Consider the following 15,794-nt stretch of genomic DNA (forward strand, 5'->3'; position numbering starts at 1 on the left):
AATGTATTTCATCTTTATGGTCTTACAGAATTAATGTTTGGGTTACATTTGAAGGTGTTCCTTCACATATGTTAACTGGATTTTCAAAAAGTTTCCAATGCCAGAGGAAAAATGAAGATGCACTCTGGTGAGAGGCATATTTGGACAAAAGCAATGATCTTCCCCATCCCCATCAGGCAACAGGCTGATGAGAAAAAAAATTCCATCAGTGGACAATTATTCTTAGTTCTAATTATCATAGTACTGCTAATAGGGGGGGGGGGAGTGTTGGGTGGAGAGAGGAATAGAGGACTAGCATATAACCAAATTGCTGTAGAAGGAAAAGGAAGTTTTGCTGCATTATATTCTTCAAAAAGAGCCAAATTTCTGAAAGCAATTTTGGCATCTTATTTGAAAGAGGAACAAAAAAACTGGAGAGAGAACTTTACTTGGATTATTTGTATGGGGAAAAAAACAACACTAATTAGGCCTTGATATTCTTGTCACTTGGTAAAAAAAAAGTAGAATTTTTTTCTGAGTTTTCCAAATTCAGAAAAAAAACAGCGTTTAATGACTTCCCTATTTATGAGGAAAGTCAGGAATAGTCATCCTTGTGTCCTCCAGATGTTGTTGGCCTGATTCCCATTAGCCCTAACCAACAAAATCCGAAGTAAAAACCAGTGGGTGTAACCCAAAATATCTGAAAAGAACATGCTTACTTATCCTGTGTTAAGTAAGATTAATGTACTAAACATGGCTCTCTTATCTAAAGGATGATAGATTAAATTTACTTATTTCTCTGAATCACAATATGGTTTTCTCCCCCAAAATGAAGAGGCTCTGCAATAGTTATGTGAGGCAGCACTGTGAAGTCTACATGCCTGTTAAAAATGCCAGGTTTACACACTTATGCAATCACGTCATTGTTAGTTTTTTGTTATTTCCCCCAAAAGATTTGTTTGCTTTTCAATTGAATTGTACAGCTTACATGTTATATTAAAGGTCAAAAAAATTTCTCAAGTGATTTATCTTAGTCTGACTTTTTTACATCTCAAAAACCTGGCATTTTAACAGGGGTGTATAGATGTTTTTATATCCACTACAGAAGTCAGGTATTTATCATTCCTAGTGATTTGCCCAAGACACCTGGCTTGCTGCTATTAGAAACAAGTGCTGAATTCAGTCCAGAGGTGAGAAAGTTAGCTGGCTCCTCAAATGCTTTTGTTTTTTGTTTTAAAGAATTTTATTGGTTTTTAAACATTTATGGGAAAAGGTAAAGGGGTACATAGAAAATTTTGGCAGCTCCCACGCTAGTGGTAGAAATCCCTCCAAATCTCACAATTTTTACAATATTAAAAACAACATATAAAAGATAAGCAAAAAACAGAATCTTATCCTATGTTGTACCAACCATGTGTTCAATCATTTTTCCTTTGTCACTTTCTTGTTTTGTCAACAATTACAAATATTTCAAATACCTTTATTTTTGTGACCTGAGCCTTTTCGATATTGCTCCTTCCTCCCTGTCCCCAGGTGGAGCCAAAGCCCCCCCTCCTTCATATCTTGTACCTTGCTACCCTTTTCACTACCTTCCCTGTGTTTTTTTTTGAAATGTTTTTTAATGAAGGCTTCAGCCTCTTGCACTGTATTAATTCTAATTCTATTTCCCTCCCAAAAGATCAACATTCCCTCTGGCAATAACCATCTAAACCAAACTCCTTTATTGTATAATTTCTTTGATTAGGAGGAATACTTCCTCCTTCTTTCTCTTATCTTTTTCGGAATTTGCTTAAGAATGGTGATTTCTTCATCTTTATATTTTAGTGGTCCCCCCCTTTGGGCCCCAAGCACCTCATCCCTTGTGGTCCTCCTGAGAAATTTAACATGTACCTCCCTTGGAACATTATGGCTTCTAGCATATGCTGAATTAATCCTGTAAACCAGATCCATATCCCACCACAGCTGTTCCTTGTCTCTCTTAATGTATTTTGCTAAAATTGTACTCATAATATCCTTAAGGTCTTCATTTTCTGTCTCTGGTAGGTTCTGGAATCTGAGAAAAAAGGACATTCTTTCAAATTCTATTTTTGCCATGAAGTTTTCCAGGTCTACATTTCCCTTCCGGATTGCCTTAACCTCCTCCTCCAGTCCAGCCGCTCCCTCCTCCAACACCACAATTCTCTGTTTATTTTCTGAAATATGATGTTTAACATCTCTGAGTTCATATTTGAGATCTGTCACCTCTTTTTTCAACTCATTTTGACCCCTCATAATTTCTTGAAACATTTGGGAAACAGATAGCTCTTTTGGGCTCTCTCCCGACCCTTCTTGTTGTAACAATGAAGTAATTTTCGTTTGCTGCATGCTTAGACTGGAGGTGGCAGACGCAGGAGCCGAAAATGACTTGCCCGTTGGTTTCTTAGGCCCCATTTGTCTAAGTTCAGAGATATGTATAAGTCTTTTACAAAGAAAATGGCGTCAGCGGATTGCACAGCTGTGCTGGTCCAAGGAGGCAGGCAAATCCGAAAGCGAAGAGTTAATTCTCCTTCACAGTTCCAAGGCATCGAGGCATACCAGAAAGGGGAAGGTCAGATAATCAAAGTTCAGGAAGACTCAGAGAGGGTAACAAAACAATACCAGAGGGTTTTTTTTCCGAAGGTAGTTTCAAAAGGCAGACTTCATTTGTAAGTGCAAAAACAAAGACAGAAGAGAGCCATCTTGGCTCCTCCTTTCACAGGGAGAAGAACGGAGATCTCCATAAAGTTTTTTTTTAAAAAGGCAGCTCAGCAATCATCTCTTGCAATTGTGATAGCGATCTTTCTCACATTGTTAGTTCAAGTGACGAGTCAGCCTTTGTTCTCTCTCCATTCCAATATAGAGATAGTTCAAATGCCGCTTAATCCGAGGGGAGGGGTAAAGAGAAAAAACACCCCCCTCTAATCTTCAGTTTCAAATAAGTTGAACACGAATTTACAGTAGTCTGCTGCTTATCCTTTAATGACAATTAAAGGAGTTCAGGCTGGCTCCCCCACCACCAGCATTCAGCCGCTCTTCCTTGGGTAAACTCCTTCCTCCCAGAGCCGATTCGGTGAAAGGGCGGACAGCCCGAAGCTGTCCCAAACCCCCTCTCTGCTCCCCGGCTCCTAGGCGAGGCTGAAAACACCCCCACCAGCTGCCGCCGATTCCGGGGGGTTTCAGCGAGCCGCCCTTTGGCAGAAGACCCCTCCAAGGCCCCCTGTGCTCCTTACAGAGCCAACCGAGGAGACAAGCGGCGGACAGCACGACCGTCTGCAGGAACTGGAAGTCTTCTCTATTCAAATGCTTTTGGATGTATCTCTCAACAGCCCTGCCCTGGCACGTGGTGGCTGCTGCTGATGGGAGCTGGTGTCCAACAATTAATGAGACACTGTTTTCTCATCTTTAAAACAGGACAAGAGTTTCAATCACATAGAACTCATGGGACTACAGTGAAGTGGCTTTAAGTGGGAAATTTCCTATGCTTCCTTTCCCAATGCATTTGGCTTCATTTCAGCTTCTAAGTGCAAGAGGCATGAATACGGCTTTGAAGGGTTGGCTTGCAATCTTCCAAAAGCGGCACAATTATATTGAAAAGTGTATGTTAAAAAAAAAAGGGACAAAATTTTGTGCTGCTAATTGATTTATCTGGCACATGGCTTCAGTGAAATTAGGGAGAAAAAAATAGCCAAATAGTAGTAGGGTATCTTATTGATTTAATAACAGGAGTACTATAGCACACACAGAGCACTATAGCACACTCTTTCTTATCTTCTATGCCAGTGAAAATGTGCATAATGATTCACAACTTTTAAAAATGGTTTATCTTTGAATCACTAAATGATGTAATTTTGTATTACCCATCTAGAGATCAAAAAATTGTGCCTCAGTAGAATCTACTAAAAGCATCACATGTTCATGGCTGTGCTTACTGAATATGTTCTTCAGGTCCAAAGCCAACATCCTGACCACAATCACAATCTGAAATAAAACTTAGCATTTTATGTCCAAGTAAGTGTGTACAGGACAACAGCTTATTGCAAACTTAAGCAGCAGAACAGAAATCTACAGAATGGAATGCCAATGAACCGTACAAATTCATCATAACAAGCAGCATTCATCCTTCCAAACTATATATAAATCCATCTACAAATATAGGTGAAACTCGAAAAATTAGAATATCGTGCAAAAGTTCATTTATTTCAGTAATGCAACTTAAAAGGTGAAACTAATATATGAGCTAAGACTCACTACATGCAAAGCAAGATAGTTCAAGCTGTGATTTGTCATAATTGTGATGATTATGGCGTATAGCTCATGAAAACCCCAAATCCACCATCTCAGAAAATTAGAATATTACATGCAATCAATAAAACAAGGATTGTACATAGAACAATATCGGACCTCTGAAAAGTATAATCATGCATATGTACTCAGTACTTGGTTTGGGCCCCTTTTGCAGCAATTACTGCCTCAATGCGGCATGGCATGGAAGCTATCACCCTGTGGCACTGAGGTGTTATGGAAGACCAGGATGCTTCAATAGAGGACTTCAGCTCTTCTGTATTGTTCGGTTTCATGTCTCTCATCCTTCTCTTGGCAATGCTCCATAGATTCTCTTTTTTCTGATGAAAGCAACTTTTGCCAAAAGCACCAAAAACTGGTTCAATGACCGTGGGATTATTGTGCTTGATTGGCCACTCCATTCTTCCTCCATACTCTGGGTCCTTGGTTTCCAATGAGATGCAAAAGTTGCTCTCATCAGAAAAGAGGACTTTGGACCACTGAGCAACAGGACTTTGGACCACTGTGCTTCATTAAGACCAGGGTCAACGCAGCCGTCTACCAGGAGATTTTGGAGCACTTCATGTTTCCTTCTGCAGACGAGATTTATGGGGATGCTGACTTCATTTTCCAGCTGCCCACACTGCCAAAAGCACCAAAACCTGGTTCAATGACTGTGGGATTACTGTGCTTGATTGGCCAGCAAACTCGCCTGACCTGAACTCCATAATCTATGGGGCATTGCCAAGAGAAAGATGAGAGACATGAGACCGAACAATGCAGAAGAGCTGAAGCCGCTATTGAAGCATCCTGGTCTTCCATAACACCTCAGCAGTGCCACAGGCTGATAGCTTCCATGCCACGCCGCATTGAGGCAGTAATTGCTGCAAAAGGGGCCCAAACCAAGTACTGAGTACATATGCATGCTTATATTTTTCAGAGGTCTGATATTGTTCTATGTACAATCCTTGTTTTATTGATTGCATGTAATATTCTAATTTTCTGAGATGGTGGATTTGGGGTTTTCATGAGCTATACGCCATAATCACCACAATTATGACAAATCACAGCTTGAACTATCTTGCTTTGCATGTAATGAGTCTTATCTCATATATTAGTTTCACCTTTTAAGTTGCATTACTGAAATAAATGAACTTTTGCACGATATTCTAATTTTTTGAGTTTCACCTGTATACTGGTCTAGCTACAAATCTTTTTATTAAAAAAAACGCCACAATATTTTTTATACCATCCACTTTCCTGATTTTTTCTCCCCCCAACTGCCTTTGAAAAAATGAGCAAATAATGACAAATGTTCATCTTATGAGAGAAGAACAGAACATCTGAGGATTTCTGAACAGGTTATATTAAGTCATCTTCTGTTTTTATTTTCTTTGCCACTGGTTGACAGTCTTCAGCAGGCAAATCTTGTGCTTTCTGATTAGAAGTGCAATTTCCTGTTAAAGTGTTCACAGTATTGTATAATTCTGCTGGGATCGATACACAAATTCTGGGAGTAGGCACCATCATAGACTGCTCCTGGGGTGCCAAGGGCACTGAAATTGCTGGTCCTCTTGCAGCAAACAATTGTGCCAGGTTCTCCAAGGCAACTGTCTGTCTGTCCATGGCATCTGCTATCCTCCTGGTAGACGTCTCCATGAGAGCAATCAGTTTGTCCACATTTTGAGCAGCCTGATTTACATGATTGGCAAGTATGGTAAATTCCTCTTTATGGGAATCACATGCTCTACTCTGTGCAAGTTCTGAGGTTTCGCTGTGTTTTGAGTTCAAATCAGACAGAGCGTTTACCAGTCTGTCACCCACTTGGGAAATGGCATCTACTATGTCTGAAGCAGTTTCAGTTTTTCTCCTCTGTTTCCTATTCCAGTGGTTGTTCCTTATTCTGTCAGCATCAACCAGGGATGCCCTGGAAAAAGTGCCGGATGGGCCTACATTGAAAGAAAGGAATAGAAGTTATCAAGTGATCAAACACAGCCAACATTTAGAATTCATTAACATTTAAACTTGGGGCAAGTCAAATTAGGAAAACCTCTGAACAGGTGCAAACACTTCAATAAGTAAGCAATATCAAAACTTGTGGACTTAGGCCAGTGAATTGTATACAACATTAAAGGTAAAGGTTTCCCTCGCACATATATGCTAGTCGTTCCCAACTCTAGGGGGTGGTGCTCATCTCCGTTTCAAAGCTGAAGAGTCAGCGCTGTCCAAAGAGGTCTCCATGGTCATGTGGCCAGCATGACTAACTGCTGAAGGCGCACGGAACACTGTTACCTTCCCACCAAAGGTGGTTCCTATTTTTCTACTTGCATTTTTACATGCTTTCAAACTGCTAGGTTGGCAGAAGCTGGGAAGGTAACAGGAGCTCACTCCATTACGCAGCGCTAGGGATTCGAACTGCCGACCTTTCTGATTGACAAGCTCAGTGTCTTAGCCACTGAGCCACTGCATCCCCTGTATGCAACATTGACAGTATTTCCCTACCCCACTTTAAAGAAATTAAGCACAGCTTCCTCTAATTTTGCCCTTTCTGAAATTGGTGCTAACGCTTAATGTTCACCTGAACTGACGGAATGACCATCTCCTCTTGTATTAGGGAAACTAGGTGAACCCACATCTCCTGCAAGAACACCATCTTCTTCATGCGGTTCCCATTCATCACCTGGAGACTGGGCATCTACAGGTTCGAAATCTGTCCGTGCATCTTGAAAATAGCCATTGGAGTCATCTGTAGGTTCTGCGATGGATGCTTCATCATCATCAGAAACCAAGACAACACTTAGCTTTTCATTTTTTTCTTGCTCCAAGGCCAACTTTTGGACTTCGTGATTCCTCCTATCTATAGATAGAGAAACTTTGGACACCACAAGACCCTTGTGCATGCACAGGAAACTGTTCAAGGAATCATAAAATGGCAAGGCCCGTTGACCACTCACAGAAGAGTTATTTCCACCAACAATTGCCTTGTATCCTCGTCGAAGCTCCTTGGCACGCAAGCGACACTGCTTCATATCCCGGTCATAGCCAAATTCTCGCATCCTATCAGAGATCCACTCATATTGTGCCTCATTGCGAAAGTTGGTGGCCAGTGAGGCTTGGACTTCGTCATCTCCCCAGATCTCAATGAAGGTCCGTATTTCTTCATCAGGCCAATATGGATTACGATGACGAATACTCTTCCTAGGAGCAAATGACTGGATGTTCATATTCTCCCCTGGCAGTTGCTGTTGATCACGAAACAGCGATTTAATCCCAACAGATGATGGACTTTTCGTTGATGTTAAATATTTTGCCCGAAGGTGGTTCAGTTCTTCCAAGTTATTCTGCAGACTTTTTAACAAATCATAGTCACCAGCCATTCTCTTCTTTATGCCCTTGCTGTCAAAAGGGAAGCCAAACATTAACATTCTACAAATACAGCAAATTTTACCAATTAATCTGGGGTTCCTTGTTTGGTAGGCCTGACTGTATAAGCATAATACAACTTTATATGTTTAATATGCTGCTTTCAAACAAATACACACTCAGAAATTTGTTTTAAGAAACATATTTGCATCACATTTAATAGAAGAATCATTTTGGGCTCTATGGAGCTAGCTTCTATAGTCTATTCATTACTTGAATCCAAAGAGAATTATACACATTAAAAATCTACAATTCAACAGTTGGGAGTAAGTATGAATAAGCCTGAAGCTGTTTCCTGAATGGAAAGAAAAAGACAGTGATACAATTTGACTTTATTTATAAGAGAATTGTATTCATGTAGTATTTATCCTTGATATTGTATATAATTGAAAAGTTATTCTTAAATCAAGTAAGTTGATTTATTATTCTTCCAAGGCAATGTGCTTAGAACTGCCATTGCAATCACTGCAATTTTATCTTCATGTAAATATGTTTAAGTTCAGTTATTAGATTCAACACAAAACACCACATGATGATATCATCGTCTTCACCCAGCCTTGCCTGCAGGCATCCGGATTTTAAAAGAAGGACACTCATTAATGTAGATAATTAACAAGATAATAAATGAGAAAACAACTGCCTCAAAACACTACAACTAATTAAAGCCTGCATTTGAGGCTTGATATAGTTTAAGTCAAACCACAAGTAATCCTACATTTTTAAAGTTTGAATTGGGGACTCACATTTTCCATTCATATATTAAAAAAAGAATTAAGTCTGTTGCATCAATAATATTTTGCTCTCTGACTTTGGCATGACGGTGTGTATGTATGATTATGATAGATAGATGATAGACAAATGGATAGGCAGACACACACATACACACACACACACAAAAAACCTGCTTCTGTTCAACTTTCTATAAATTATCTAGTCAAAGGGATTATGTTGACTGGAGCTGCCACAACCTTAAGCAAGCTAGTCTATAGTTATTCGAGTTCCCTTAGTAACCCCTGATTACTTCCACTCCGGTTCCCACCAATCTAGATGGTAATTTCCTTAAGTAGAAGTTGGGAGGTTTGCAAATCGTGCATGGCAAAAATCCGAAAAGCAAAGGGACCAGGAAGTCAAATCTCTTCCTTGCAAAATCCTGCTTCTCAACGAGATGCAGAGGATGGCAGGCACTCTTGATAAAACCACCCAACCCATAACCGTTAGTTGTCCACGCTGGGTCCGTGATGACAAGCAGCCTCCTCTGAACCCCAGCACTGATATCTGGGGTTCCTACGCGTGTTTTGAAAATATATTGTAGAAATGTCAACTCCGGGATACTTCCGCCCTCTTCCCAATCCCCTTCATTCCCAGCAAGTCCCCCCTGGTGATTCTCTCCCGCACTTTCGGAGCCAATCCTGGCTGCTCTTTTCTAAAAGCCACAGCGCGATCCCACGACCCTCCCGAACCTCTATCCCAGGTCTCTCTAAAGCTGCTACCTTTCCTTTGCAGCCGCACACTTACTTGCAAGTTCCCGGCTCGCTCGTTGGCAAGCAAGCCTGCTGCGATTGGACCCGCGGTAGGACAAGCACGTCACCGACCCAATCGGAGCCTCCTTGAAAAAGGTTGGACAAAAGCAGAGAAAGAAGGCGGGGCGCCAACACTCCATCAGGAAGGTTGGGGAGAGGCAAAAAGTCAAGCGGCTGACTGACAGGCGGGCTTTCGAATCAAAAGACGGAGAATGAGGAAGGGCGGGGAAGAAAGGCTAAAAAAAAAACCGGTGGGGTGGGACTTGTAAAAGATAAAACTTGCGAAAGAAAATAGGCAGGTCGAGCTCAGATGGTTGAAGAGTAAATCCTCTCTCGCTGCAAGCGTGTGTTCCGAGAGGGAAGGCTTTTAAGGTTTGCAAATGATTATTGCAAAAAAAAAAAAAAAAGGAAAATAAAGCGCAACAGAAGGCGGAGGTTCAAACAGATAACCGAAAGCTTCCCTCCTCCCCCCCCTCTCTTTTTACCTTGCAAAGTTAGGCATTTCTGGAGGAGAAGCAGAAATTTCCGCGGAAACGGAGATGAACTTTAAAGGTCTCCAAGCTGTCAGCGCTCGCAGTTCAAGCCTCCTTGGCCCATGTGACCGCCAGATCTCCGGCCACTTTAGGGGAGTGGCCAAGCGCCAGAGTCCGCGCGCAGTTGTCCCTGGGATGCTGCGCTCTGGGCCGATCTAAGTTGCTTGTTCCATCCTTCTGTCACTCCACCTGCACGAGGTTGCCCCTTTTTTCTTCTTGTCTGGGACAAAATGCTGGAGTTAGAATAGAATAACAGAGTTGGGTGGGACCTTGGAGGTCTTCTAGTCCAACCCCCTGCTTAGGCAGGAAACCCTGTACCATTTCAGACAAATGATTATCCAACATCATCTTGAAAATTTCCAGTGTTGGAGCATTCACAACTTCTGGAGGCAAAGTTGTTCCACTGATTAATTGTTCTAACTGTCAGGAAATTTCTCCTTGGTTCTAAGTTGCTTCTCTCCTTGATTAGTTTCCACCCATTGCTTCTTGTTCTACCCTCAGGGGCTTCATCTTCTGATAACCCTATGATTGGTGTGCCAAGTATTCTAGTCCTTAATCAGAAGTTGATCAATACAGAATTATCACCAGATCTTGTTCTATCGTCAGGGGAGGGAGGGAGGGAGGGAGGGGGGAGAGAGAGAGAGAGAGAGAGAGAGAAAAGTTGATATTTGTGGTTTATGTTAAAACAACCACATTCTTTAGACAGGGTACCACAAATAAAAATTTCCTTTTTCCTTTTCCCTTCCTAGTTTAATACAAATGTGTACTCAAAAAACTAAAAATGACCTAGACTACTACTTAATGAAAGAAAAAGGAGAGGACCAGGTAAATGTAGATTGATTGCTAGATTTTTTTATTTTAAATATATTTTGCTCCATCTTCTCAGTTTTGATATAATGTATTTTTTTCAGTGGAGAGCCAATTTGCTAGAATCTGGGAGACTGAATTCTAGTCCTGCCCAAAGCTCAAAGACAACTGGTGATAAGAGGGCTAGTTATTTTGTCTCAGCTCTAAGGAGGAGGCAATGGCAAACCACTTCTGAAATCTTGCCAAGAAAACTGCAGGGACGTTTCAGACACTGCTAAATGGAAGGGGAAAAAAGACATTTCAATACAATGATACAGTATTACTATTACCATTCATGGACCCTCAGTCCTTGAGTTGGCAGAGAATTATGCAAGCATAAATTACTCTGCTCTGAGTCCATTTTAGTGCCGTCTTTAGCATCTTTAGTGCCAGCTTTAGCATCTTTAATAGAGAATAAGTGAAGGATGGTATATGATATATTCTCTTAGTGGCGCTTCCCTTCCACAAGGTGAAAGGGAAAAACAACCACTGATTGTTGTCTTTAATTGGTCTTTAATTGGTTAGACAAATGTTACAACTGGCTAAAGGTTCGGATGATGATTAGCATTTTCAGCAATAAAGTATTTTTAATTAAGGAATATACATTTTCTAAGACATAATGCTATTGCATATTTAATAGAGTACAATATAGCATAAACATAAACTTTATATGCTCTAGGAAACCAAAAATTCGTATGATTCGCTTTATTTCAATGTTTATTGCAGTAATCTGGAACTAGATCTGTAGTATGTCTGAGGTACGCTTATATTTCAATGTACTTAGCAAGGAAACTTGATAATTGCATCCTGAGATGTTTACAGGTTATGATAGGTATGGTTTTCTGAAAGTTGTTGTTTAGTTAGGTCTCTCCATTCTGATCCATGATAACCTGGTGCAGGGCCTCTTCTTTTGCCTGTTATCAGAGGCCCCTGTAAAAAGGTTTGTTTGGTGACAGGAGACTTTTGGTATCTTGAGAATATTTCTTCAAGCTTTTACACCTGAAATCCATTTAGTTTTGCTAATGCTTAGGTTACATGGGGTCTGTAAGTAATGAAGGAAGCATCTATTGCAAAACAAAGCAAAGCAAAGGTCTATTAAATATGCTGTGCAAATAGTAGTAAGAAATAAAATATATTCTAAAATATAGTCTTAACATTTAAGCCTTTTGTAGGCACTTGTCTATTGCACCATAAATGTTCACAGAATTCAGAGATATGAATTCTGCTGCAAAGATTTCCTGCTGCAAAGGTTTGTCTCCAGCAGGAAGGGATGAAAATCTGTGAGATATCTGGGGGGACGGGGGGGGGGACGGGGGGACAGGGACAGATAAATGGATATTGTTCAATTTCCGCTTAAAGAGTAATAGTTTGCATAGTTCAGAATATATTCATATTTGGAGAAGCAAAACTTAATTGATTAAAAAAGATAAATAGATTAAAATATTTCTTATTTATTAGGCAGAATGTTTTTAAAAATTAATGTAATGTTTATAAAAATGTTAAGAAGCTCACATAAAATAATACTTCTTTGAAATGATGCTAGTTATAATTTGCCTAAATCATTTAAGATCATTGTGGTACTTTTTTCAGAAATACTGCTTTTTTTCCACAAGTAAATATATACTAATTTTATTTATTTATTTTTTCTAAGAAATTCATCATATTGGTTTAGGTGCTTGAGGGTAAATGCATGCTATATAGCAGTAGTTCTCAACTTTTTCTTCACTATGGACCCCTTTAAATACCATTTTGTGGCCACAGACCATGGCCACGGACCTCTAGACTTAAGATTTAAATCACAACGTTTCTTCAACCCTGTATGTACCCCCTGTGACAACATCATGCCCTCCCAGAGTTCGCCAACCACACATTGAGAATCACTGTTATATAGTATGCATATTATATAGGCTTGAAAAAATAATGTTAATATATATTTTGTGGTGAAGTCTATTCTGAATGAATAAATACCTTGCTTGCCCAGAATATAGCCAAATTAACTTTTGTTCTGAAACATAAATAAAAATGTCAGCACAACTTGCTCTTTTTGGGGGGTGGGGGTAAAGAAAGATGTTAGAGATATGATAATCATAATGTTTTGGGACTACACCGCAGAGAATTCCATGTCAGCCTACGGTCATAATAGCAGTAGCAAAAGCACTTAGACTTATGTGCTGTTTCATAGTGCTTTATAGCACTCTCCAAGCCAAGGATCCCCAACCCCCAGTCCATGGACCAGCACCAGTCGTCTACATGCCAGAAACCGGGCCGCAAAAATAAGCAAAGCCTCATCTGCGGGATGCAGGCAGCACATGAAACTATGCACCGTCTGGTCTGCGAAACACCTATCGCATGGAACTGTTCCCTGGTGCCCAAAAGGTTGGGGGCTGCTGCTTTAAGCAGTTTACAGAGTCAGCATTTCGCCCCCAACAATCTGGGTTCTCATTTTACCGACCTCAGAAGGATGGAAGTCTGAATCAATCATGAACCAGTCATGATCAAACTCCTGGGAGTGGGCAGAGTTAGCCTGCAATACTGCATTCTAACCATTAGGCTTCCCAGATTTTAGTCATACATTCAGATGTTGTCAAATTGGAGAAAACCTCTTCAGATTTTAAAATAATGTCATAGAGTTCTGATTGACTCAAATTAAACTAGATAAACATGACAAATGAACACGAGCTGTCAAGAGTTCCCCAATTTTATTGATCTTTGTGCAAACTGGCAATTCTAGGAGTGATAGTATTCCATAATAATTTGAAGGAAACCAAATTACAGAAGAGCAAATATGTTTGTGAGATATTTGTGTTAAATTCAGTTAGGACTATATTAGTCAGAAATAACATCTTGAAGCAAATTTGGAAATACACTGACAACTAATGCAGATGTCTCATGGGAAGTACTCAGGAAGTTCATTTGAGGAGAAGGAGCTAGAGATGTATGCAGTCACTTTTTCTCTTCATAATCTCCTTGAGTATTTAAAGCCCAGGCAGTAAAGAATTGAGGATGCAGGATGAGGGCAAAGTTCCTGCAGATCAAGCAACTGACCATTCAGGTTGTTTAGCTGCTGTGGTTTTGAGCTTCGTTCATTCGTTCATTCATTCATTCATTCAATTTCTATAGCTGCCCAACTCAACTAAGTGACTCTGGCTGGCTTACAGTTCTAAAATTATAAAACAAAACATTAAAACAACAAAAACTCCACAAAACAAACAAACATAACATAACATTTGTGTAGTATGAAAAACTTATATGTTAAAAATATGTCTGCACACATTAAAGTTCTCCAATGAACTATCTGTAGGATTAGTCAGGACAGATTTTCAATGAGTGTTGGAGTACAACACATGATTGGGGGATATGGATGAAGGGATACTATTATACCATTTTCACTAGATAATTAAAAAAAAACTTTGCTGTAAGAATTGAAAAGTTTTGTTTGCTAATATTTACCCCACCTCCATACATAAATATGTTATTTTTCAAAGGTACTTTTGCACCCCCAAATTAGCATCATAATTTAAATTAAATATATATCCATTCCATTATAGTCTCTTTGAGAGCAGGAGATCATGTTAAAATGTATTTTAAAAAACAGCAGAATTATAAGTCTAAGAGAAAATACAGCATTTCCTAAATGTTTGGAAATTCCACCATGTTAATGAGATTCTCCATTGAAGTTAAAGCCTTTTAATTTAATGAGGAAGAAATGTTTAAATCACAATATCATAGACATTAAACAGGAAATATGAGCCTCTCCACCACATCACAGAAAAGCAATATTTTGCAAATTTTAAATTTGGTGGAAGGCACATCATTAACCTGAACTCTGTTGATGCCATAGTTGCTCTGTCAGATGACTGATCGCTGAAAATGCAAATGATCTGCAAGCTCTAGTAATGAAAGTCAAGGAGTATAATGGAAAAAATAGAAGTAAGATTAAATATAAAGAGCTAATGATAACCACTGCTTGCACTATTCTGTCCTTTGTAGGTCTAGATGCATATCAGCTTCTGAAAATCTTCTCCAAGGCTTTTATTACTACTCTATAAAGTCTAGCCTGCAGCATATTACTTGACATCTGATTTCTTTTCTTTTGATACTCAACCCTAAAAGGCAAAAAAAAAAAAAAAATCTACCACTTCAGTATCTTCATTCTCAATTCTAAAGATGGTTGCTGGACCTGTTTTCCTTTTGACACTCTGTGGATGTGAAAATTGGACTTTGAAGAAGCAGAATAGAGTATTGATGCTTTTGAACTTTGGTGTTGGAACGTTGGTCCCGAGAACACCACGGAGAGCTAAGAACAAACAAATGTATTATCATCAAGCACTCCAACTCAAAGGTTCTGAGTTGGTGACCAGGCTCAAATTACCATACTTTTCAATTGTTTGTGAAGGCTTAGCTATCTGGAGAAGTCTGTACCAGTGGAAATTTGGAAGGAAAGTGCAGTAGAGAACAATCAATAGCAAGTTGGAGATGACAGCAGTGATGAGTACATTTTGGAACACCTGATGGACCACGTTAAGGAGAGATCATCCTAGAGAAAATATATGTGGTTACAAGTGATGTCGTGATGGCTCATAACCAATCAAAATCAAATATTCTTGAATTGAAACTATTATAGCTATTTATTTATTATTTATGAACCACTGTGGCACAGTTGTTAGAGTGCAGTACTGCAGGCTACTTCTGCTGACTGCCGGCTGACTACAATTTGGCAGTTCGAATCTCACCAGGCTCAAGGTTGACTCAGCCTTCCATCCTTCCGAGCTGAGGAAAATGAGGACCCAAATTGTTGGGGGCAATATGCTGTCTCTGTAAACCGCCTAGAGTGGGCTGTAAAGCACTTTAAAGCAGTATATAAGTCTAAGTGCTATTGCTGTTGCTATTATATTTCTAATCTACCCAATAATGATCAGCAATACCATTTTAAAACTGATATATCTAAAAGCTTAACAACCTTTGGTCCAAGGCCCACTGATAGTTCCCAGAAGCACAGCAGGTGGTTCCCTGTTGCGGTGGCTGGGGAATTCTGGGAATTGAAATCCAGACTTCTTAAAGTTGCTAGGGTTGAAAAACACTGTTACAGTATTTTCAGAGCTCCTAGCCATTGGAAATATTATTCCAAAATATCTGGAAGTAGTATAATTTAAGTAGATACTGGTTTCCTTATTGTGTATTAATATTAGATATC

General features: G+C 39.6%; 1 protein-coding gene across 2 annotated transcripts; it reads right to left on the reverse strand.

Moving 5' to 3' along the window:
• Positions 1–5,365: 5,365 nt before the first annotated feature.
• LOC309390058 (uncharacterized protein) lies at positions 5,366–9,856 on the reverse strand. Of its 2 annotated transcripts, none has more exons than XM_081949136.1 (3): positions 8,445–8,596; positions 6,857–7,674; positions 5,366–6,227 (listed from the first exon to the last, which is right to left on the reverse strand). In XM_081949136.1, exons 1-3 carry the CDS (start codon positions 8,579–8,581, stop codon positions 5,641–5,643), a joined length of 1,542 nt encoding a protein of 513 aa, XP_081805262.1. In that variant the 5' UTR covers positions 8,582–8,596; the 3' UTR covers positions 5,366–5,640. The 2 variants fall into 2 exon arrangements, with proteins under 2 accessions (XP_081805262.1, XP_081805263.1); XM_081949137.1 differs by lacking the exon at positions 8,445–8,596 and adding an exon at positions 9,707–9,856 and having other exon boundaries at positions 5,371–6,227.
• Positions 9,857–15,794: the final 5,938 nt, after the last annotated feature.

Source organism: Natrix helvetica (assembly GCF_964273705.1).
Source record: "Natrix helvetica genome assembly, chromosome: 3".
In the NCBI taxonomy this organism is placed as follows: domain Eukaryota; kingdom Metazoa; phylum Chordata; class Lepidosauria; order Squamata; family Natricidae; genus Natrix; species Natrix helvetica.